This window comes from Theropithecus gelada, chromosome 1 (assembly GCF_003255815.1).
Source record: "Theropithecus gelada isolate Dixy chromosome 1, Tgel_1.0, whole genome shotgun sequence".
Classification (NCBI taxonomy): domain Eukaryota; kingdom Metazoa; phylum Chordata; class Mammalia; order Primates; family Cercopithecidae; genus Theropithecus; species Theropithecus gelada.
The window spans coordinates 206,983,263-207,006,514 of NC_037668.1; the positions used below are offsets into that span (position 1 = coordinate 206,983,263).

General features: G+C 37.9%; 1 protein-coding gene across 1 annotated transcript in view; it reads right to left on the reverse strand.

The window, feature by feature from the left end:
- PCNX2 (pecanex 2) overlaps nucleotides 1-23,252 on the reverse strand; it is a 311,805-nt gene that overhangs the window by 165,008 nt on the left and 123,545 nt on the right. Inside the window, exons 18-19 of the mRNA XM_025356806.1 lie at nucleotides 13,043-13,135; nucleotides 12,047-12,197 (exon numbers count right to left, since the gene is read on the reverse strand). Coding sequence (XP_025212591.1) covers nucleotides 12,047-12,197; nucleotides 13,043-13,135 — 244 coding nt within the window. The remainder of the gene's footprint in view (nucleotides 1-12,046; nucleotides 12,198-13,042; nucleotides 13,136-23,252) is intronic.

A 23,252-nucleotide genomic window follows, 5' to 3' on the forward strand; every position in this document is an offset into this window, starting at 1 on the left:
TTGTTAAGAGGACCACACAGTTCAGACTCGTTCGTGTTGTTCAAGGTCAACTGTGTATCATAGACACAACTTTAAGGCAAGTGATTAAAACATTTAATCTTTAGGAAGACTTGGACTGTAAGTACCATTCTGCTATCTGACATTAGAACAGTATTTTGTTGGCAGGCCCTGCATTCTATATGGCCACAATAACACATATGGAGATGGGCTGAGGCCAGGGATCTTTACGAGGTGATAATTGAGTCTCTACTTAGAAGAAAAGCAGCTATAAAGGAGCTCTACATTGGACTATCGAAGGGAAAAAAATCTTTTAGGGAACTGGACACCAGTTAATTCATAAGTTACAAGACCTTTACTATTATTTTTATAGGAACAGGAGAGTCACAAAAAAAGACTGAGTTAGAAACCAGGTTGAATTGCTAATTCAGCTCTAGTTTACTGCCCACGGTACTTCAAAGGAATGAAAGTGACAGCTGCTGACATCTAAATGTCATATAAAAATTACCACATGCTTTCCATGGATTAATTCTGCATCTCTAGATAACAGGACAGCATATGTGTTTACACTATGAACATACACCGGCAAGCAGAAATGAAAAAAAACATTTCAGGTAAAGATTCATCCCAAGGCATGGTTTTCCTGGTGAGTGTTGAGTACAACATCTAGCCAAAGCAGAGATGAGAAAAGGTGAGGAAACAAGTTAAAATAAATATCAAGAAATGACAGAGTAGAGAACAAATCCCAGAAATCACCAAGCCCCAACTTTTTACTTCAGGTTCCGTTAATGCGGCATATTGACAGGATGTGAATTTCACTTTTTTTTTCTTTTCTTTCTTTTCTTTTCTTTTCTTTTTTTTTGAGATGGAGTCTCACTCTGTTGCCCAGGCTGGAGTGCAGTGGCAGGATCTTGGCTCACTGCAACCTCTGTCTCCCAAGTAGCTGGGATTACAGGAGCGTGCCACTACGCCAGGCTAATTTTTTGTATTTTTAGTACAGATGGTGTTTCACCATGTTGGCCAGGCTGGCCTTGAACTCCTGACCTCAAGTGATCCACCCACCTCAGCCTCCCAAAGTGCTGGGATTACAGGTGTGAGCCACCATGCTCGACCTTAATTTCACTTTAATTCTTACTTATCTTAGAATCCTCCTACCAATCTCAGCAATTTATTCTAATGACACGCTTCAATCTCTAGATGAGGAAAACATTTAACAGATAAATGGAACTCATACTGAATGTTTATAGCTGGAAGTAAAAAGGGACACAGTGAAAGATGAATCATAATGTAAGAAGAAGCTAAAACAAAAGTGTAAGTCCAGAATTCTGATTCCTCAAAGATTAAACTTACTCCTTTCATATACAACAACCATGAAAAGCTAGAAAAAGGAGAGACTGCACATGCAGCAGCATGGTAAATGTGCTCCCTGCATCCCCAGATTGTGTCAGGGTTCACACAAAATAAAGTTAAAAAGAAAATCTTCGCAATGATATTTTGTAACTGCCTTTCTGTAATGTCCCAAATACGCAAAGAGACCATAAAAAAAAATCCTTTAGCATGATTATTTCTCTTTTCTCTGGAATATTAGGCTCTTGAGAAAAATAACGAAAACTAATTATACCATTTACAAGTTTATGTGTAACTCATTACAATTAAAAGCTTTAAATTTTCTTAAAGGGTTTTCGGGGTTGTGTTTTGTTTAGACTCTTCATGCTACTAAAGTAAGTTCGTCTCCATAATTAAAAGTTAGTAAAAATCCTCAGGATGTTTTCAGCTTTAGAAAGATAATCTTCACCAATTCAAACCTTGAATTAGGATTTAAGTTGCAAGGATACAGGGCTTCCTGCTGTATATGGGCCAGATGCATTTCAATGGGGGTGCAGCTTGAATCAACTATCCCTGGTGTCACCCCTGAGGCATCTAAGGCAGAGAGACTCTGCAAAGTGGAATGAACACATCTGTGCTGTTACCATCCCCTTATTATAGACAATTGCTTTTTTCTGTAAGCTTTTCTCACTCTCATCTGTTTTCCTGGGTCAAATCTCAGCTGTCGTCAAGTTCTTAGCACTAACATGTACACATGTTGTTTATTCTCTAGAAATAGGCTTCACTTACAAAACCAGTAGCACGAATGGAGGGTAAAGGAAGTCACATCATCCTTGCTGCTCAAAGCCCTTGATCTCTGTTTAGGATGAACCCATGGTCCATCATTTTTTCTTTTTTAAGTAAGCAAATTCAGGGCTGCCCATGGCCCAGTCCCATGTCCACAATCCTCTTCCACCACTTATCCTTAGACCTCAATTTATATATTTATATATATGTATATAAATATATAGATGTATATATAAATATATATGTATATAAATATATACATACATATATATTTTTAACTCCATTTCCTTTACTTAGTTGCAGTGCTATTCTGGTTTCTTTCTTCTTTCTTCATTTTTAAAAACATTTTAAATCTTTAATACATCTGCAAATTCATTTGATACAAAGTCTAACTCCAATTTTTTTAATGTTCATTTCCCCAAAACCATTGATTTTTTTTCATTAGTTCGGTGGGAATAAAAATGTATCCTTCACATTTCCTCAAAAAGCGGGAGAAACTTGGCAGAATCAGTGTGGAATGTGCCTTCTCTTCTTGACAGAAAGGTCCTCAATTAACACAAAAGCATAATAATAATATTTAAAACTGAAAAAGCAAATGGAACCACTTGTACATTTTTTACATGAAAAAGGTCAGACCAGCATTTTTACATGAAGAGGGCTAGGAGAGAATTCCAAATGCTCTCACTGTGGCCACAGGGTAGACAGAGCCTCTCGACAGAACAACCGTCTTGCCAACAGCAAGGACAACGTGCTTACTTTTGCATCCTCAACGCCCAGAACAGTGTCTAGGACATAGCAGGTGCCCAATAAATGTCCGATTCAGAAGAAATCCTCCCTCAAGGAAAGTGTAATTTGTATGTTATTTAAATTACAAGGTTACTTAAAAACACCAATTCTATTTTCTCCATGGCATATCCATATATTATCCTATCATAGAGAGTTATGAAGGTTAAGCTCCTTCTGATAAGATTCCAACAGACCTACTTTAGGGAGACTGAGTCAGGGCTCACCACAGTGGCCACAACAACTGCAGCTGAGAACTAACATCATTCTTCAGAATGGTCTCTTTAGCCCTTCCCATGTTTGTTGTGCTAATAACCCAAAGTCACTGTGGGACCATCGTGCGTACATTGCATGCTATATATTAAAACTTCCTGATTTTTAGTGTTAGTTTTTTAAGTATCCCTCCCACTACTGACCGTTCATTGTAGCTCCGTATTGCATTAGGTTTATCAGTAGTTTAACAGAATCCTAATGGGTCTTGGATAAACACCCTGTGGCTTGCTGAAGAATCTGAGGCTGGCAGCTAACCATTGAGCTCTGTCCCCAAGTCTTGTCTTTTTTTTTTTTTTTTTTTTTTTTTTTGTCGAAGTCTCACTCTTGTTGTCCAGGCTGGAGTGCAGTGACGCAATCTCTGTTCACTGCGACCTCTGCCTTCCGGGTTCAAGCAATTCTCCTGCCTCAGCTTCCTGAGTAGCTGGAATTACAGGCACCTGCCTACATGCCTGGCTAATTTTTGTATTTTTAGTAGAGATGAGGTACAGGCGTGAGCCACTGTGCTTGGCCTAGTCCTGTCTTTCTTAATGCTAGCCCAGTTTGGCCTGAGCTTCTCCAGACCTCCCTCTGCCTCCCTCTGCTGCAAGCAGAGGTAACTGAATTCCACTTTTCTTTTTCCTCCCGCTGCAGTGTAACTTGGCTTCACTGCCAAACCCCTGCGGCCACCTCCAGCCTTGTGGAGACTGACACAGGAAGGTAAGTTTCCCAGTGGACTAGAGATCAGCCAGAGTGTGAGAGTGCCTGGCAGGGAGGAAGGGAAAATGAGGGGAAGAGAAGGTACAGGAAAATAATAGCAACAGAGAGAATAATTAATAAAGCAGGTTTCCAACTGACAGGCTGATTTCTAAAAACTCAGCTCAAAGTCATTTACTTGGCATTTGAAATGCACTTTCCCATACTAGTATCACAGCACACGATGACTATGTTACTCTCCTAGTACTATGCTTCAAATTATTTTCGTCATTTTGAATTAAAAACACTTTGGAGAGTTTTCCAAGTCTCTAACTGCTTCCTGAAGCTAGCATCTTTTTTATGTGGGGAAAAGGGGGAGGTAAGGAATACATCCTTCCTCCTCTAGCTATGGCAAAGAAAGCCACTTTCCAAAGACCCCCACATAGCCTTTGTGTTCCAAAAATCAGACAATACCTCTCATGCCATATTCCTTTAACTAGCACTAGATACATTTGAAAGGATTTTTACATATATTGAGTTCCACTTAATTACTGTGCAAATTCTGTGAAATAAGGCATTCAGATAGTACTATGACCTATTGGTGAAAATTTCAAAACTGTATGCAGGACATGTACATCCAGATTATAAAGGGCCACCAACTGCCTAGCACAACGGGTGAAACAAGGCACAAAGTCAGGTGAAAAATGATGAGACTTCAGAACCCTGGGAAGAGCAGTAGGATGCACTTAGGGAGAGCTTTCTGTCTGCCAATGACCATGCTAAAGGCGCTACGTTTCTTCTTGGATTGATTTTATATTTAATGTAGGAACTCCCAATTATAGATGACAAAACTGAATCACAATGGCTAAGCACACTTCCTATGTGACAGAACCAGGGTTTGAGCCCACCCAGTCTTGTCCAAGGCTGGGCCATAACATTATAATTCTCTCCTAAACTTCCCACAAGCTTTCTGCAGAGAAAAACCTAGTCACATGCAAAGGACGAAGAGTGCAAAAACCTCAGACTTTTTAGCAGCAGCAGTGGATGCTGGAAGATGATGGAATAATGCTTACACCCTGGCAGGCGACACACTACCAACCATCTGAAGTATGAAGTAGAATGAAACACTTGGAGCAGAGGAGGTCTCGAAAGTGTCTTCTCATGTGCCTCTTCTCAGGAGCGACTGAGGACGAGCTTCACTCCAAAAAAGGGAGTAAACAACAAACAGAAACTTGCAGCAGGTTCCAGGAGGGAGGACAGAGCTAATAGATGATCTGACAGACTCGTCTGTATGGAAAGTTGGAATGAGACATATACTACAAAGCTATTGGAAAGGCGAGCAAATGCAAAAGCAAACATTTAAATAAGAAATATAATCAAGGTCTATACTACTGGACTCAGAAGTGAACAATGTTTAGACTTAAGAGCTAAAAAAGAGCCTGAGTAGAAGTTCAACAAAAATATTAAAACTATATTAGGAGAAGGAGGAAAGTGAAAATGTTAATGCATAAGGGATGATAAGAGAGATAAATTCTTATCTTTTATAATGGAAAGTCAGTAGATAAATAAATCTAAAATGCCAAGAAGTAGCAGAACACGCACATGATCGTTAGTTAGAAGAATACCAGAAGAGATACCTAAAGAGCAGAAAGTATTTTTTTTTCTGTACAGGGAAAATCAGAAATGGGGCAGGAGGGTGGAGTTGACAGGAGTCTGCTGCTTTTCATTGCAACTTGTTCTATTTGATTTTTAATACTATGTGTTATTTTGATATAAGTGAAAAATACATTATAAAAAGCAAGAGCTCTCAGAATCATGAGTATCACATAGAAACTAGTCTATCTGTAAACTGATAGACAAGATTTGCTAAAATGCAAAGTAAATCTCACTTAAGAATTGCAAATTTGGTACCCATTAGTGAATGTTTTGTAATAGTGGATTTTTTTAAATTACAATTTAAATAGATGTTTAATTGATGTGTGTGTGTGTGTGTGTGTGTGTATGTGTGTGTTTCAAGAGAGAGTCTTGTTCCATCACCCAGGCTGGAGTGCAGTGGTGCGGACTCAGCTCACTGCAACCTCTGCTTCCCGGGTTCAAGTCATTCTCCTGTTTCAGCCTCCTGAGTAGCTGGGACTACAAGCAGCTTTTAGCAGAGACAGGGTTTCACCATGTTAGCCAGGATGGTCTCGATTTCCTGACCTCACGATCCACCCACCTCGGTCTCCCAAAGTGCTGGGATTACAGGTGTGGGCCACCGTGCCCAGCCTATTTGTTTTATAATGTATATTATCTTTATTAATTTAATCTAATGCATCCAAAAAGTATAGCTTAAACTTTTCAGTACTGTACAGAGGTACAAACGAATCATTCAAACTACATGTTACTTCAAGAGGCTTTTTATGCCCTCATCAGCCTATACAAAACTTTCCTTTGGTGAATTTACAAAGGATTAATCATTCATTTTCTCCTCAAATGTTTACTGAATATCTGCCATGCACCAGATATCAATGTAACATTTAATTATATAATTCCACAGGTTTTCCATTTTATATGCATATTAATAAGTTGGAAAGGCTTAAGCAATGATACATGAAATTAATTGTAAGCTCCTCACTTAGGATATATATTAGCCTTCTACTTCTTTCTTTTTCTTTGTTTTTTAAGAGAAAGAATCTCAGCCGGGCGCAGTGGCTCACGCCTGTAATCCCCAACACTTTGGGAGGCCGAGGCAGGCAGATCACTTGAGACCAGGAGTTCGAGACCAGCCTGGCCAACATAGCAAAACCCCATCTCTACTAGAAGAACAAAAATTAGCCGGGCACACCTGTAATTCCAGTTAGTAGAGCACCAGCTAGTAGGGCAGCTGAGGCACAAGAATTGCTTGAACACAGGGGGCAGAAGTTGCAGTGAGCCAAGATCGAGCCACTGCATTCCAGCCTGGGCAACAGAGTGAGACTCCGCCTCAAAAAAAAAAAAAAAGAAAAAAGAAAAGAGAAAGAATCTTGTTATGTGGCTTTAGCTACAGTGTGAGAGTGCAGTGGCTATTCAATAGGCGCTATCATAGTGCACTACAGCCTCTAACTCCTGGGCTCAAGCGATCTTCCTGCCTCAGCCTCCCAAGTAGCTGGGACTACAGGCACATACCATCATGCCCAGCTACTGTTTCTCTGTCTTTCCTGCAGGGCGGAACCTAGTGTCACAGCCCACATTACTGTATGTGTGTAGCAGTCACAAGTCTTCTACGGTGACACAGCCATAGGCTTATTTACCAGATCATAAGCTTTTTGATGACAGAAACTACATCTTAGTCATTCCTATGTCACTGGCTCACAGGGCTTGGCATCTTGTAGGAACTCAATAATTATTTTCTGAATGAGTGAATAGTATATCCATAAGCATTTTCTACGTGAACAAATAAGTAAGTAAATGAATTCCAATACCGTACTTATTCCTTGCCTCAATCTCTTTTAACTCCATTATAATCCATTTTTATGGTTAGAGTACAGTCATCAAATCAGGTCACTCTTTTTAATTCTTAAAAGCCAAGAACTATAATATTATGGAAATATTACCTTGGAGGACCAAGTGAAATGTGACTCAACCCCAATATTTGCTTTTTGAAATAATATAATTCTTTTGGAAAGTTTTAAGATAAAGCAAATTTTCAATAAGGTCCAACTTTGTACTTCTTTATGACAGGGATCAATCAATAAAGTCATTTGTCTGGAATCATTATCATAATTCAGGAAAATTGATTTGCTTTATTTTCTAAAAATAGGAGTGCTCCTTTAACATTTAGTCTCAAAAACTCTAAGCTAGAATAATATGCTGTTGCCTATAGTGCTATCTTCTGTCATGTTCAGCATGATTAACTTAGATGGGAAATATGGCAATTTTTAAAAAGAGCAACTTCACACATACACATTAACATAACTCAGTTGTGTCCACATGACCATCATGATTCATCTGATGCTGAACTGTACTATAAGTGATAGAATTTTATTCTCCTAATTCAAATACTGGTGAAACAGCATCTCAAGGTTGGGGGGAGATAATATTTACTTTCAAAAAATTAGTCTCAAAGGTCAAGAACTAAATTGACTAAAAAAGCTGTGCTTCAATGTGTAGTCTTCAACTTCAGTTATAATATCTATTTCCACTCATCACAGTCTGAATTTTATACCAAAATTAATTTGGTATCTCCACATTTTACCAAGTAGAAGTACATATTCGAAGTATGCAGAAAGGAAAGTAAGCCAAAAGGAAGTACATGCACCAAGTTTAAAGTTTGTTCCAGTGGCCACAAAGTGATGATGGTTAAATTAAATGCAGTTCAGCATTTGTGAGGCTCCCTCTCTACACCAAGCACTGCCGTGAGAACTGGAGGAGGAGTATGCACTAGCAGACATGGAGCTCGGTCTACCTTAAGCACCAGTGGTTACAGGTGGTTATGGAAGGGAGGCTCAAGGAGCAGTGGGGAATCTAGTCAGGTTTAGGTGGTCAGGGCAAGACTTCTCTGGAGGGGCTGATTTTAAACAGACCTGGGCTGGGCACGGTAGCTCATGCTTGTCATCCCAGAACTTTGGGAGGCTGAGGAAGGTGGATCACTTGAGGTCAGGAGTTCAAGACCAGCCTGGTCAACATGGTGAAACCCCATCTCTACTAAAAATACAAAAATTAGCCGGGTGTGGTGGCGCACGCCTGTAATCCCAGCTACTCAGGAGGCTGAGGCAGGAGAATCACTTGAACCCAGGAGGCGGAGGTTGCAGTGAGCCAAGATTGTGCCACTGCACTCCAGCCTGGGTGACAGAGTGAGACTCAGTCTCAAAAAACAAACAAACAAACAAAACAAAAAAACTCAGAGACTTGAGGCATGAGCAGCCTGGTGTCGGTCTAGTGAAGCTGGAGAAATGGCATCCCTAGTCAAGGAAGAAGTAAGGAGAGCAGAGGCAGAGAGTGTGTTGTGTTTGAGAAGCCACAAGAATGCCTAGAATCAGTTGTGGCAAGTCTGTATCAAATCAGGGAAGAAAGCCTAGTAATGTTGGCATGAGAAGACGGCATGTCAGACTTTACAGGACCTACTGTGACTGCAGCCATGTGGCTCTTCTGGGTAGTGATGATTGTGAAAACAGCCTGAAAGCCACACTCAGGCTGCACATGATTGCCCACTCAGAATGACAGCAACACGGGTAGTGAAATGACCTGGGGTCTAGTCAATCACTGGCCACAAAATCAGTGGGACCCAAGTTATGTTTCTGTTCCCTAGGCTTCAGTTTCCATCTATGTAAAATGGTGGGATAGGATTATATAATAAACTCTAAGACAGGGGCAGCACATATGCCTTATCTTACTGTTTCAGCTGATTAGAAATGTCTGCCACCAGCCCAGTTCTAGGACTCTGTTCTCAGTTAGTGATGTCTGCCTTGGAACCACTGTGTCCCAGCAGCGTGCTACACACTAGCTAGTCCTGCTCTGCCCTGCCTTCTTTCTCAATGACAATATTCTGTGCTCCTATGAGAAAGAAGATGGGAGCATCACTTTCACATGAAAAGCTGTGTGCCTGGCCTGAGTTTCTTGTACATGTTTTGTTGCTGGTGGAAAAAATGAAGAGTCAAAACCTAAAAGGCAGAAGTCCAGGAAGAAGAGGCAAGGAGATTCAGGACACAGATGGCACCAGAATGGGTAACTGGGCCTAAATCATTTTTAAATTTTGTGTCTATAGGTTTTCCTTCTAATACACCTAATTTTGAAATGGAATCTGTTTTTCGTCATGTGCCTAATTTGTCCAATCCGTGACTCCCGGCTCGATTTCAGGCTGCTTATAAATAGAGAGTATAGGCAAGTTAGAACCTTCCACAGAGCCTCTGCCTGACACTGTGTAAGCAAGTGTGGACCCCTCCCAGCCTACGTCTATGGGATACACAGGGACTCAGTGCCACCCACTCACTCACCCTCCGAGAGAGGAAGTCAGATACACAAACACGCTCATTTTACATGTTCTTGAATCTTGTACTAAAAAAGCAAAAGCCATGTAGGCTTGAAATAGCTAAATGATTTTAATTTAAACGGGGCTGTCTTAGATACAGGGGAAAAAAAAAACAAAAAAAAAAAAAAAAAAAAAAAAAAAAAACAACCCCGAGTTGTTAATGGCCCACTCCTGTTTTTCACTGTTGAATTCTAAACTCTGAACTGCCACAGTAAGGGAAGCCCAAGTCTAATCTGTCTCATTTTCCTTTCCTTCAGCTTAACAGGTTCTCTTTGCTCACCCCAAGGTATGTAAATATGTACATATAAACACGGCCATGGGCATAGGCATAGTTTAAGAATAGGTATAGGGAAAGGTACAGGTACAGGTGCAGGTAAAGGTAAAAGTATAGGTATAGTCATTGGTACAGGGAAAGTTATAGATACAAATAAAGGTACAGGTAGAGATACAGGTACAGGTAAAGATAAAGATATATAGAGAAGTAAAGGTAACGTTATAGAAGTGAGTATTGGTATGGGTATAGGCAAATATGTAGGTTACAAACAGGTATAGGTATAGATATAGACAAAAGTAAAAGTATAAGGAAATGTATAGGTAAAGGTGTTGGTACAGGTACAGGTATAGATATAAATATAGATATAGATACGCAGTTAAGGTTTCTTACTTCAAATCTCCATCAACTAACTTACCAATGATGCCAAAATAACCCCAAAACACTCCACTAATTTCACCAACACTTAGTCTTTCTGGAGGTTTTTGAATGAAAGGGAAATATAACCTGAAGGCTGCAGAAGTTCTATGGAAACTGGTCTTCTTCATCAGGGTCCTCTATGTATCCACAAGCAGTCACCTGTTGGGGTAGGGACTTTCCTCTACAAGTGGACTAAAATATACAAACCATCATAGATGGAACCTTCTCTGAATCTATCTTCTTTGAGTTTTTCTAATACTGATAATAATTTGCATTTAAGTAGCACATGAAATTGTACAGAACATTTAAAACTATGCAGCTCCACCCTTATGCTAGCTCCTGATTCTGTAGGTGGGAAGAGTAAGTCTCCCAGGGGAGAGAACTCTGAGTTATTACCCTCCCTGTACTTCTAAACCTCATCAGCCCGATGAGGCCATCTTTCTCCACTGAACAAGCCAGTTTCTCTACTTGGGCTGTTTCTAACTAAGGCGGCTCCTTTTGCCCACCCAGAGATGCTCCTTATGGAAGCACTCTCTGTTCTGGACAGCATCTTCAGTGACTCTTGCATATTTATTTTAAAAATTATTCTCCCCCTTTTCCTTTTGTCACACCAGTCTACTGAAGTTGCTGGTGACAAATTTGGCTGAGTTCAGTACTTTAAGTCCACAAACCTTGGTGCCCCTCACTTACCTTTATGCCTGGACATATAGACAATTAGATAACTCGCTAACAACTGAGAAGTTACAATAGGCTAAACAGCTCCGTGCAGAATCAGCAGCATTAGACTGCAGTTATGATCTGTGAGCAGTAACTTTGATGGGTCTAAAACTGTGGATAAATCAGTCTTCTTCCATCCATTCAAGCACAGAACAGGGAATTACAGAGCAAGGGAAGACCTAGCAGAAAAATTTCTAGAAGACTTCTCATCTAGAAGAAATCTATTTCTTCTCCAAGGCTCTGAAACGGTTGTGATCACCAGGCTATCACATGATCATGGCCACAGACACCCATGGAAACTGCTAAGTCAACCAAGTGTAGATATACATGTAGGCCTAGATGAACAAAGTAAGCTAAAGAAAATGCAAGGGTTCAGGAGTGCTTAAAGTTATTGGTCAGGCCCTGCTCCATCCCCACCAATTCATGAAGGATGGGAGCATAGTCAAGGGATACTCTTCTTAGGCCCCAGTTAGTTTTGGTGGGAACAGCATAATCTTCAAGTGTGAATGGTACAATTTTCCACAATACCAATAACCAATTAATATTTCTATAAAACATCCTTCTGATTCACCTGGCTTTAACTTTCTTCTTATGGTTGGCTAGAATATCTGGGAACAAATACCATATACTCCAAGGTACACATTCTCCTTTTTTCTTTTTTATTGTGGTAAAATACACATAATGTACCATCTACCATTTTCAAGTGTACAGTTCTGTGGCATTAAGTACTTTCGGACAGTTGCACATGGCTTAAAGTATACCTACCCCTCCTTTTTTGTCTTTTTTTTTTTTTAAATGAGGGATATATTACTAACCTCTCACTTCCCGTTGATGATACTCTTTGTTTTTGAGAATGGGGTGTGAAATCCACATCCAGGGATGATGCTTGCGGAGCTGAGGGAGCAGGTAATGTGTTACAAACCCCACGGCACCAGCCAAGGCAAACAGCACAATGCTGAGAAATGGCTGCAATAAAAATGGGCAGAATCTCATTACTTAGCCTAGAGGATGGGGAGAGGAATGCCCGTGAATAATACATAACATCATTGTTCTTCCACTTTTTCCTCTTAACGGATAGCCAGACTCTTAACGGATAGCCAGTTCTTGTTTCAGGCCTCTGAAAATGTCTTCTCTATACCATGAAATTGGTTCATGTGTTGGAAACCACTACGAGAGTGAGGGAGAACTAGCCTGTGGGAGTACAGAGGCCAAGAGAATTATGCCCCTTCGAATACATTTTTCAAATTTTCTAATGAGGAGGTGAAGAATAACCCATGTAGCTCATAGACATTTCCTCATGAAAAGGGGGGTTCGTGGATGGACAATATTTTTGTATAGAGAAAGCAACTGTCTGTAAGAACCACAGCCAGGAATCCCATCTGGAGCTCCCCACTTTGTTTTTCTAACTGAAAATCCTTTTCCCATAGTCCTTTTGGCTCTATGACCTCTGCCTCACCCCGATACGGTGACTCCTCTCTGCTCACAGTAGAGCACTGTCAGCCCGCCCTATCACTATTAACTGTCCTCACAGTGGACTCCACAAGACGTGCCATCACTCTTGCAAACAAAACAGCTCCCCCGATGCAGGAAAGGGCAAGGACAAAGCAATTGAACCCAATCTGTGATGCGGATCAAGTCACATCTTGGACGTAACTGCTCACAGCACATGCATACATTCCCTACGCCTCTCAACAGGCACTTCGTTTCCTTCTCTAGCTCACGTGTCTTGTCAATACCCTGTAGCTCCATGACAGCTTTGTTATTAAGGAGAATAAGGGGGCAGGAAGAGTACAAAGTTGGTGGATACATACTCGCAATGACAGGAATACAGTGCTGGCGCTGACTGCAAATGAGAGGACAGCAACCACTGCGCAGACGATGAGGTCCCATTTTAAGACATCCGTCTGGAAAGAGAAAACCAGCGGTAAAGGCTGCTCTTCATTTCTCTCAGCAACTCTGTGTGACCAGGTAAATCAAGCGACAGGACATTGACCCAAGTTAAACTGTTTTTCCAGCCCATCACTTACCTGACACACACAGTGGCACACACTGGATGGGCTGTTCACTAGCTCCTGCTTAGGGAATTTCAGGGAGACTGAGGTGGGCTGGGGGAGAGTGGCAGGGGAGAGGAATAATGCACTGCAAAGTTAGTATATGTGTGCTAACCACAGAAAGAAGAAAGGTTTTCTACACAAGTAAGAGGCATGAGGTTCTTACAAGGTTCTCGTATCTGATCTGTGTTTCCACAAACATAGATCAGATACAAGATTCCCAGAGAGCTCCCCAAAGGGACTTAAATTATTAAGGTCTGATAAAGGAGGTCAAAGTGCTAATCATCTTTACTTGGCTTTAGGGTGTCTTGGATTTTAACATTCCAAAAACCTGGCTAAAACAAACAGAAGCCTCTTAAACATTTCTTATTGCTTTGGACTAGACCAGATTTTGCATTTTAATTTACCAGTCAGATCACTGGTGAATTAAAGAAACCACTTCAAAATTATATATATGTGTGTGTGTATATATACATATATATACATATATGCAAGAGGTACACCCATTACATGCAGATAATGAAATGTTCAGTAACTCACTAATATTTTCCCATGCAAAATTGTAGTGTAAGCTGGGGCTAGGGACAATAAAGCAAAGTTCAACCTAAGAATGCCGTGAATGCAGATAGATGGAGAATGGTCTGTTAGCTCCAACGGAGCACAATACCGCTGGCTGAACAATCTAAAGCAACCGGGAGGAACCATCACTTCTTTTCTCTCTGTAGAGGCGGATTAGTTATAGTACACAATTTTCAATCATTTGAAGATATCATACTGTTACCTGAAAATTCTGAAACCATCAATACGTTTATACCTTCCTTTCTCATACTGAAGGGAATTATGCCTCTTAAATCACTGTTTTTTAAATTAAAATGTGGGGTTTTTTGCAAGTCATGCTCCTTCCTGGCTTGCTGACCATATGATCAACCAAAGTGATAAAAAGAAACAGTGAAAAAGTCGGGATCCTAGATTTATTCATAGTAATTAATGGTTAATCTGATTTTTGGGCAGGGATAACCATAGGACCTTAATTTCGAATCTATGAAATGTTTATGATCAGAGAAATTCACCAAAAATTTACTTTAGTTACAGGCCATATATTGCTTATCACTCCAAATGCTTCAAAAAGACCAGACCTTTCTAGAGGAATAGTCTGTAATTCACTGCATCTTTAGGCTGTGGGGAGATGTTAATTTTTCTCTTCTATTTTTCATTAACATGGTTTTATGTCATTTAAAAATTACTGAATGTTTATCTGAAAGAAGATAAACATTTTCCTGAATATTCTAATTTAAAATCATGTGTCATGTTTAACATCTTTGTGTAAAGGGAAAACAGTTGGCCAGTGGTATGAGTGCTGGAGTAGGGAGGAGGGAAGGCTGCATTTCTAAGTTTCTTAAAGCAGAAATAGGAATGAGCTTGAATTATTGTTACTCTTTTTTCACAGTTGGATAACATACGGGAATTCCACTGTGATTTCTATCAGTGTCATGAGTATCCCGTATAAATATAGACCATTACACAGCCTTTCTCTATTTATTAAAATGTTCTCTCCACCCATTTCTTTTCTATAATTTCTAAATAGCTTATTGAGATAAAATTGACATACCAAAAAGCCACATATATTTAAAGTGTACAACTTAGGCTGGGCGCTATGGCTCACGCCTGTAATCCCAGCACCTTGGGAGGCCAAGACAGGTGGATCACTTGAGGTCAGGAGTTCAAGACCAACCTGACCAACATGATGAAACCCCTGCTCTACTAAAATACAAAAACTAGCCAGTTGTGGTGGCTCACACCTGTGGTCCCAGCTGCTCGGGAGGCTGAGGCAGGAGACTGCAGAACCCAGGCGGCCAAGATTGCAGTGAGCCGAGATCACACCACTGCACTCCAGCCTGGGTGACAGAGTGAGACTCTGTATCAAAAAAAAAAAAATACAACTCTACAAGTTTATATATATTTTTACATTTATAAATTATATAATATATATTATATATAATTCTGGTTATGGTTTTATGGGGATATATATAAAAATCATGGGAATATGTATATCCCCACAAAACCATAACCAGAATTAAGATAATTAGCACATCCATTACACCCCAGTATTTCCTCTTTTGCTTCTTGCTAATCTATCCCTTTTCTCACCATAGACTTGATTTTCTGTTTTAAGTGATCCTCCTGCCTTGGCCTCTTGTTTTCATTTTCTAGAATGTTTTATAAATAAATTCATAAAATATGTACCCTTTTGGTCTGGCTTCTCTCACTCAGTGTACTTATTCTGAGATTCATCCATGATGTCGTCTGTGTCAATAGTGCATTCCTTTTCATTGCTGAGTAGTGTTCCTCTGTATATAGATAAACACATACCACAATGTGTTATCTATTCACCTGTGGGTAGATGTTTGAATTTGTTCCCAGTTTTTGGCTATCTGCAGCTAAATAAAGCTGCAACAAATATTCATGAATATTCCTCTGGACATGTTATTTCTTTTCTCTTGTGTAAACACCTAGAAAAATGGCTGGCTTATGTGGTAGGTTTAGTCTTAACTAAACCTTAAGAAACTGCCATAATCCAATTAAAAATTGGGTAAAGCAAAAAAATTAGCTGGGCATGGTGGCAGGCGCCTGTAGTCCCAGCTACTCGGGAGGCTGAGGCAGGAGAATGGCATGAACTCGGGAGGCGGAGCTTGCAGTGAGCCGAGATTGCGCCACTGCACTCCAGCCTGGGCAACAGAGCGAGACTCGTTCTCAAAAAAAAAAAAAAAAAAAAATTGGGCAAAGGACTTGAATAGACATTTCTCAAAAGAAGACACACAAATGGCCAAAAAATATTTTAAAATATTCAATGTCACTAATCATCAGTAAAATGCAAATCAAAACCACAATGATATACCATCTCATCCCAATTAGAATGGTTATTATCAGCAAATGCTGGTATGGAAGTGAAAGAAAAGTAACCTTATACACTGTTGGTGGAAATGTATATTGGTACAGGCATTATAGAAAGCAGTATGGGGACTTTCCTCAAAAAATTGAAAATAGAACTACCATATGATCCAGCAATTCCACTACTGTGTATTATTCGAAGTAAATAAAATCAGTATGTTGAAGTGCTATCTGCACTCCCAGGCTTAATGCAGCATTATTCACAATAGCCAAGATATGAAATCAACCTAAGTGGCCATAAACCAATAAATATATAATATATATAATCACATTTTATATATACCACATTTTTTACATGATATATATGAAATATATATCATATATAGAAAATAGATAGAAAATGTGATATACACAAACACAGCCCCATGGAATACTATTCAGCCATAAAAAAGAATGTAATCCTGTCATTTTGCAGCAGCAACATGGATGAACCTGGAGGACATTATGTTAAGTGAAATAAGACAGGCACAGAAAGACAAATACCACTGAGTTCACTTATTTGTAGAATCTAAAAAAGCCAATCTCATAGAAGTACAGAGTGGAATAGTGGTTTGTAGAGGCTGGGGAGGGGAGAAGGAAGGGGGAGGAGAGATTGTTCAATGAGTATAAAATTATAGTTAGAAAGAATAAATTCTGTTGTTCTATAGGATAGTAGGAAGACAATAGTAACAATATCAAAATGTATATTTCAAAATAACTAGAAGACAGGATTCTCAATATTCTTACCACAAAGATACGATCAATAAGTGAGGTGATACTTTAAATACCATAATTTCGTCATCGCACAATGCATACATGTATGAAAACATCACAGCATACCCCCATAAATGTGTACAATTATTGTCAATTAAAAGCAAATTTTAAAAAAGAAACTGCCAAGCTGTTTTCAAAGCAGGTGTAACTCTTTTACATTTTCAACAGCAGCGTGTGTGAGTTCCACTTGCTCCATAGTCTTGTCAAGAGTTTTTTAAATTGTAACCATACTAGTGAATGTATGCCTCCTAGGGCACATTTGGCAATATCTGGAGACATTTTGGTTTTTACAACTTGAGGAAGGGAAAAAAAAATACTGCCATTTGGTGGCTAGAGGCCAGGGATGCAGCCAAACATCCTACAATGCACAAGACAGCCCCCCCACAACCCCCACTTCCCTGTAACCAGGGAAATATTCTGAGGCTCAAAATGTCAACAGTGCTGAGGTTGAGAAACCTTAATGGAGTGGTATCTAATTGTGGTTTTAATTTGCCTTTTCCAACGACTAATGATGAACATCTTTTCATGTACTTAATTTAAAGTACTATTTATGATAGCACTAAAAGTATACTTAGGGATAAATTTGAGAAAAAATGTGCAAATGGAAACAGAAACTAAACACAGAAACTAGATAAATAAATGGGGAGATATACTGCATTCCTGGATTTGAAGATTCAGTATTGTTAATAAGTCAATTCTCACAAAACTGATTGGTAAATTCAATGAAATTGTAATGAAAATTCCAGCAGAAATTTTTTTTAGAAATGGACATGCTAATTAAAAAATGTATATGGAAATGCAGTAGACCCTAGAATAGCTAAAACGACTTTGAAAAAGAAAAAGTTGGAGGACATACAATACCTGGTTTCAAGGTTTATTACAAAGCTACAGTAACTATGGTATTGATGGTATTGGTACAAATACACATCTAGATCAATGGAAAAGAATAAAGTGTCCAGAAATAGGCCACAACAGATATATGATCAACTGATTTTCAACAAAAGTGCAATGGTGAGATGACAAATCCCCAAATGAGGAAAAGGATCATCTTTTCTATGAAAGGCGCTGGAACAATGGAATAGCCATCTACAAAATAAATAAATAAAATTAAATAAAATAATAACCAAAACACCTTGACACTTACTTTGCTGCACATACAGAAATTACTGAACATCATGAACCTAACAAACCATCAAACTGCTCAGAGCAACCATAAGAGGAAATCTTAATGATCCTGGATTTGGCAAAGATTTCTTAAATGGAGCACTAAAAGTTTGAACTGTAAAAGAAAAAATTGAATAAATTGGACATCACAAAAATGTAAAACTTTTGCTCTTTGAAAGACACTTACAAAAAGGCAAGCCAAAGACTAGGGGAAAAAATTACTACTCATAAAACCCACATTCAACAAAGGACATTTACCTATAAACAAACAACACCCTCCTACATCCCCAGCTGCACATGGTTCTGAACAGACGCTTCATGAAAGGAGATATACAGATGGCAAATGGTAATTACTGAGCTTTTTACTCTTGATGCTAGTTAATGAAACTAGACTGCTCTCCTAATATTGCTGAAAATAACATCAGCAAAATCAAAAGGAAACAGTTGTTTTTCCTCAAAGCCACCAAAAAGCAGATATTATTCTGCTCCAAAAATTTTATCCTGGAAAATAATATTTTTTTTTTTTTTGGTGGGAGTGTAGATAGGTGCAACCCATTATGAAAACAATATGGAGGTTCTAAAGAAATTTAAAAATAGGCCAGGTGTGTTGGTTCGCGCCTGTAATTCCAGCACTTTGGGAGGCCGAGGTGGGAAGACTGCTTAACGTTGTGAGTTCAAGACCAGCCTGGGCAACATAATTGGAACCCATCTCTATATTAAAAAAAAAAAAGATATTAAAAACAGAACGACCATGTGCCCCAGCAATCCCTCTTCTAGGCATATACCCAAAGGAAATGAAATCACCAGGCCATAAAGATATCTGTGCTACCACATGTATTGCAGCACTGTTCACAATAGCCAAGATGTGGAAACAACCTGAGTGTCTGTCAACAGATACATGATGGATAAAGAAATTCTAATAGAAACGTAAATGGAATATTCTTCAGCCTTTATAAAAAGAGACATCCTGCCATTTGCCACAACATGGATGAACCTGGAGCACATTTTGCTAAGTGAAATAACCCAGACACAGAAAGACAAATACTGCATGATTTCACTTTTATGTAGAGTGGAGAGAGAGAGAGAGAGAGAGAGAGAGTGTCAAATATTCAGAGACAGAATAAAACAGTAGTTAACATGGGCGTGGAGTAGGTAGAGACGGGGACATGTATGTTAGGAGTTACAAAGTAGCAGATATGTAGGATAAAAAACTCCAGCAATCTAATGCACATGAGATCTATAGTTAATAAAACTGTACTATATTTGGGATTCCTGCAAAATAAGTAGATTTTAGCTGCCCTTGCCACAAAAACGTAAAAATGGGTAACTAAGTGAGATGATGGATATTTTAACTTACTTCACTATAGTAACCATTTTACTGTCTATATGTAACTCATGACATTGTGTTATATACCTTAAATATACACAATAAAATCTCTTTTTAGCAAAATAAAAATAATATCTTTAAAAGGAATCTTATAACACAACTGAACTTCAGAGTCTGCTACTCTGTCCTGTGAAAGCAGCCTTTAATGCTCTAAAAAGTTTGTAATTTTGGTTGGTTTTCCTGTTAAATAACTTTTTGCTCATTTAAATGTATATTATTATACCTTTCCACCTTGTATAAGATATAAATATGTGTGGGTTTTTTGAGGTAGGTATATTTTATTTTAATCTTAGTTTTATACTATAAAAAGAGAATTTACTGGTACTGCCCTCTTCCTTCACATGCTTGAAGGTTAAAAAAAATCTGTGACTCTGTTAAATTACTTATCTAAAAAACAAGAGTTTAAGAATCTGTTTCCTTTCAATAAATGTCCTATGTCCTAACAGTGAACTGTACTGTGTTAGACCTTACAAAAATGAGTGTGAAAGGGAATATACTGCAAGATGGAAGAAAAATGCAAATTTAGGTCTTTGTAATTTTTATTAATTTAGTTTCCCATTATAGAATAACATAATAATATTGCAGCACCCTAGAACATAGAGAAGAGAGGGGAAAATCATTTACAATCATTATAGCCTGACATTAACGGTATTAGCATTTTTGTGTTTTCCAAGCCAGTATTTTTCCTGTGGATGTTAAACCAGGCTCTAGCTATAATCATTATGTATACGAATATTTCTATGCATATTTTATAAGTATCTAATCTTAGTGTGCAAATAATTTTCTACCTTTTGTACAGTACTTTTTTTGTAAGCAATATATATATACACATATATAATTGTATAGCCTCACTAATATCATTTAATGGCTAAATAATTTACCATCTTGTGATGTCATACACATACAATGCCATTATGATCACTCAAAACATTAATTTAGTGAATGAAATTGAATGACTCATAGTGCAAACATCCCTTGACTGCTACTATCAGGTTGCCTTCCATTGTTTACCATGATGAATTATGCTGAAATTACTATCTTTATGTCCCTGAATTTTTTTTATATTTTGAATTACTTTTCTAGAAAAACTCTAGCAAATAGATTTACTCTATTGTAGGTTATAAGCATTTTACAATCCTTGATAAATTATGCTTTTCCAGATGATTGTAATAATTTACATAAACACAAATGATATCTAAGAGATTCCCTCTTGATACAATTGCACATCACTAATTTTTCCAGTGCTAATGGTGTGTACAAAAATGCCATCTCATTTTAATTTGCATTTTTAAATTCATAACAGTAATTATTTCATACATTTACTTAATAATTCATTCCTAAATTTTATATAAAATTTCAAATGGCTTCATTTTGAAGCTCAGATATATACATATTTGTATATAATTATATACAAATGATACACATATAATTTGCCTATAGGGTTTTAAAAATCAAATTATAAGGGTTGTTGGTATTAGAAAGATATTTAACTTTGCTAACTTTGCTACAAGTACTGTACCAAATTATTTAAATTTTGCCACCTTTTTTTACATACAGAAGTTTAAAATTTTTATGTTCTTAAATCTAACTCGGGGTATTGTGTGTGTGTTATTTCTTTTATGGATCCTATGTCTGAAAAATCATTTTCTCTGTATATTTTGGATAAATGTTTGACTTTATTTAATATCTTTTTGAAAATTTATTTTACTTTTTTAAAATGTGACACGGGTAACCACAAAGTGCATATAATAAGTATGTACAATTTAATAATTACAAAGTGAACACCTCTATGACCACCAACTAGTTCAATAAATCTAACATTTCCAGCATCCTAGAAGCTTCTTGTATGTGGCTATCTGATCAGAAATCCTTCTCTTGCCTCCTGGAGGTTCCCATCAACAATCCTGACTGGTGAAAATCATTTTCTTGCAAAAAAAAAAAATTTCACTACTTACGACTTAGGTATGCAACTGTAAGCTGTTTCATTTTGCCCATTTTCACTCAGTATATTGTACCATACTATATGCATTATTTTGTGTCTTGCTTCCTTTGCTCAACATGATGTGGTTAAGATTCACTCATGCATTGCATTTAGCTGTAATAAGTTCATTTCCTTTGCTATAGACTGCTCATTTGGCACTTTCACGAACAGATGCTATCATGAACAATTTTATATGCGTATTTTGGTGCAAATGGGCAAGATTTGCTCCAGAATAAGTACCTAGGAGTAGAATTGCTGGCTGCAGTCTATTCATGTCTTAAACTTTATGTTACCAAACTTTTATCCAAAATGTGTATACTAATTCACACTCCCACCAGCAATACATGAGAATTCTCTTGCTCTACACTTGCCAACACTTAGTGAGAACTTTACATTTTTTAGTTTGCTAGTTTTGAAATGGTAAGTCAGTGTGATTTTAATTTGGAGTTTTCTGATTATTAATGAGGTTGTCCATATATTCATGTTTTTTGGCCATTTATATTTCCTCATTTGTGAAGTGTATGTACAAGTCTTCTGCCTATTTTCAGTGGAGATATTTGGTTTTCTTATTGATTTAGAGGAGTTTCATGTTCATCTAGACACTAGTCTCTTTTCTGTATAATTTAAAATAATTATATATAATTTAAAATAAGTCAAAGGTCATAATTTTAATTAATTTGAATCTTTTTGTGTTGTTTTAAAAAATTATTTCCCACACTGCTAGCATAAAAGTAGTTTCCATTATTATGACTCTAAGTGCTTTCAGGTTTTATTTTCTCATATTTAGGCTTATAATTTACCTGGAATTGACTTTTAAGTATGGTGTGACATAGTAGTCCAATTTCCTTTTATTTGTGAATAACTTCTATTTTTCAGTTTTCCATTTTTCCCTCTGTTTGGAATTGGAAGCTGTCATGCTTTGTTTCTCTTCCTTTAGTAGTTGCACAAAACATTCCAACATGCATACCTAATTTATCACAGACCAAAGTTAACAGTACGGGCTGAGCAGCCCGCATCCGAAAATCCGAAATGCAAAACACTACCTTCCTTTGAGTGTCACATTGGTGCTCAAAATGTTTTGGATTTCAAAGCATTTCAGGTGTTGGATTTTTGGATTCGGGACATTCAATCTGTATCTTTATTCTTCTCTTGGACATTACTAAGACCTCTAACTACTTGAAGTTCATTTCTCCTCTCGTCCAAACTTGTGTGTTATTATAGTCGTGTATTTTCATTCTACCTCACATTTTTTAAGCCAACTATATAGCCTTATCATGGTTTTATGCAGTTAATATTTATTCAGATTTGCCAATGTACCTGCCACTTTCTTTTCTTTTTATTCCCTTGCAAATCAGATCTTCCATCCAAGATCACTTTCTTTTTTTATTTTTTTTTCTTTTCTCCTCAAATGACTTTTAACACAAGATCACTTTCTACTGAAAAATACCCGCAGAATTACATGTAATGAGGGCCTCTGAGCTTTTATTTTTCTAAAATTTATTTTGCCTTTATCCTTAAAAAATATTTTCACTAGGAATAAAGTTCTAGCTTGGCAGTTACTTTCTTTACACATCATTAAGTATATCCAACAACTGTCTTCTGGCTTCCATGAGGGCTCTTGATAAAGCAGCTTGCAGCCTGTCATTCATTTGCATGTAATCTGTTCATTCTGTTTACCTGCTTTAAGTTGGTCTGTGTGTTTGGCATGCTGCATTTTCACTATGGCTTGTCTGGTG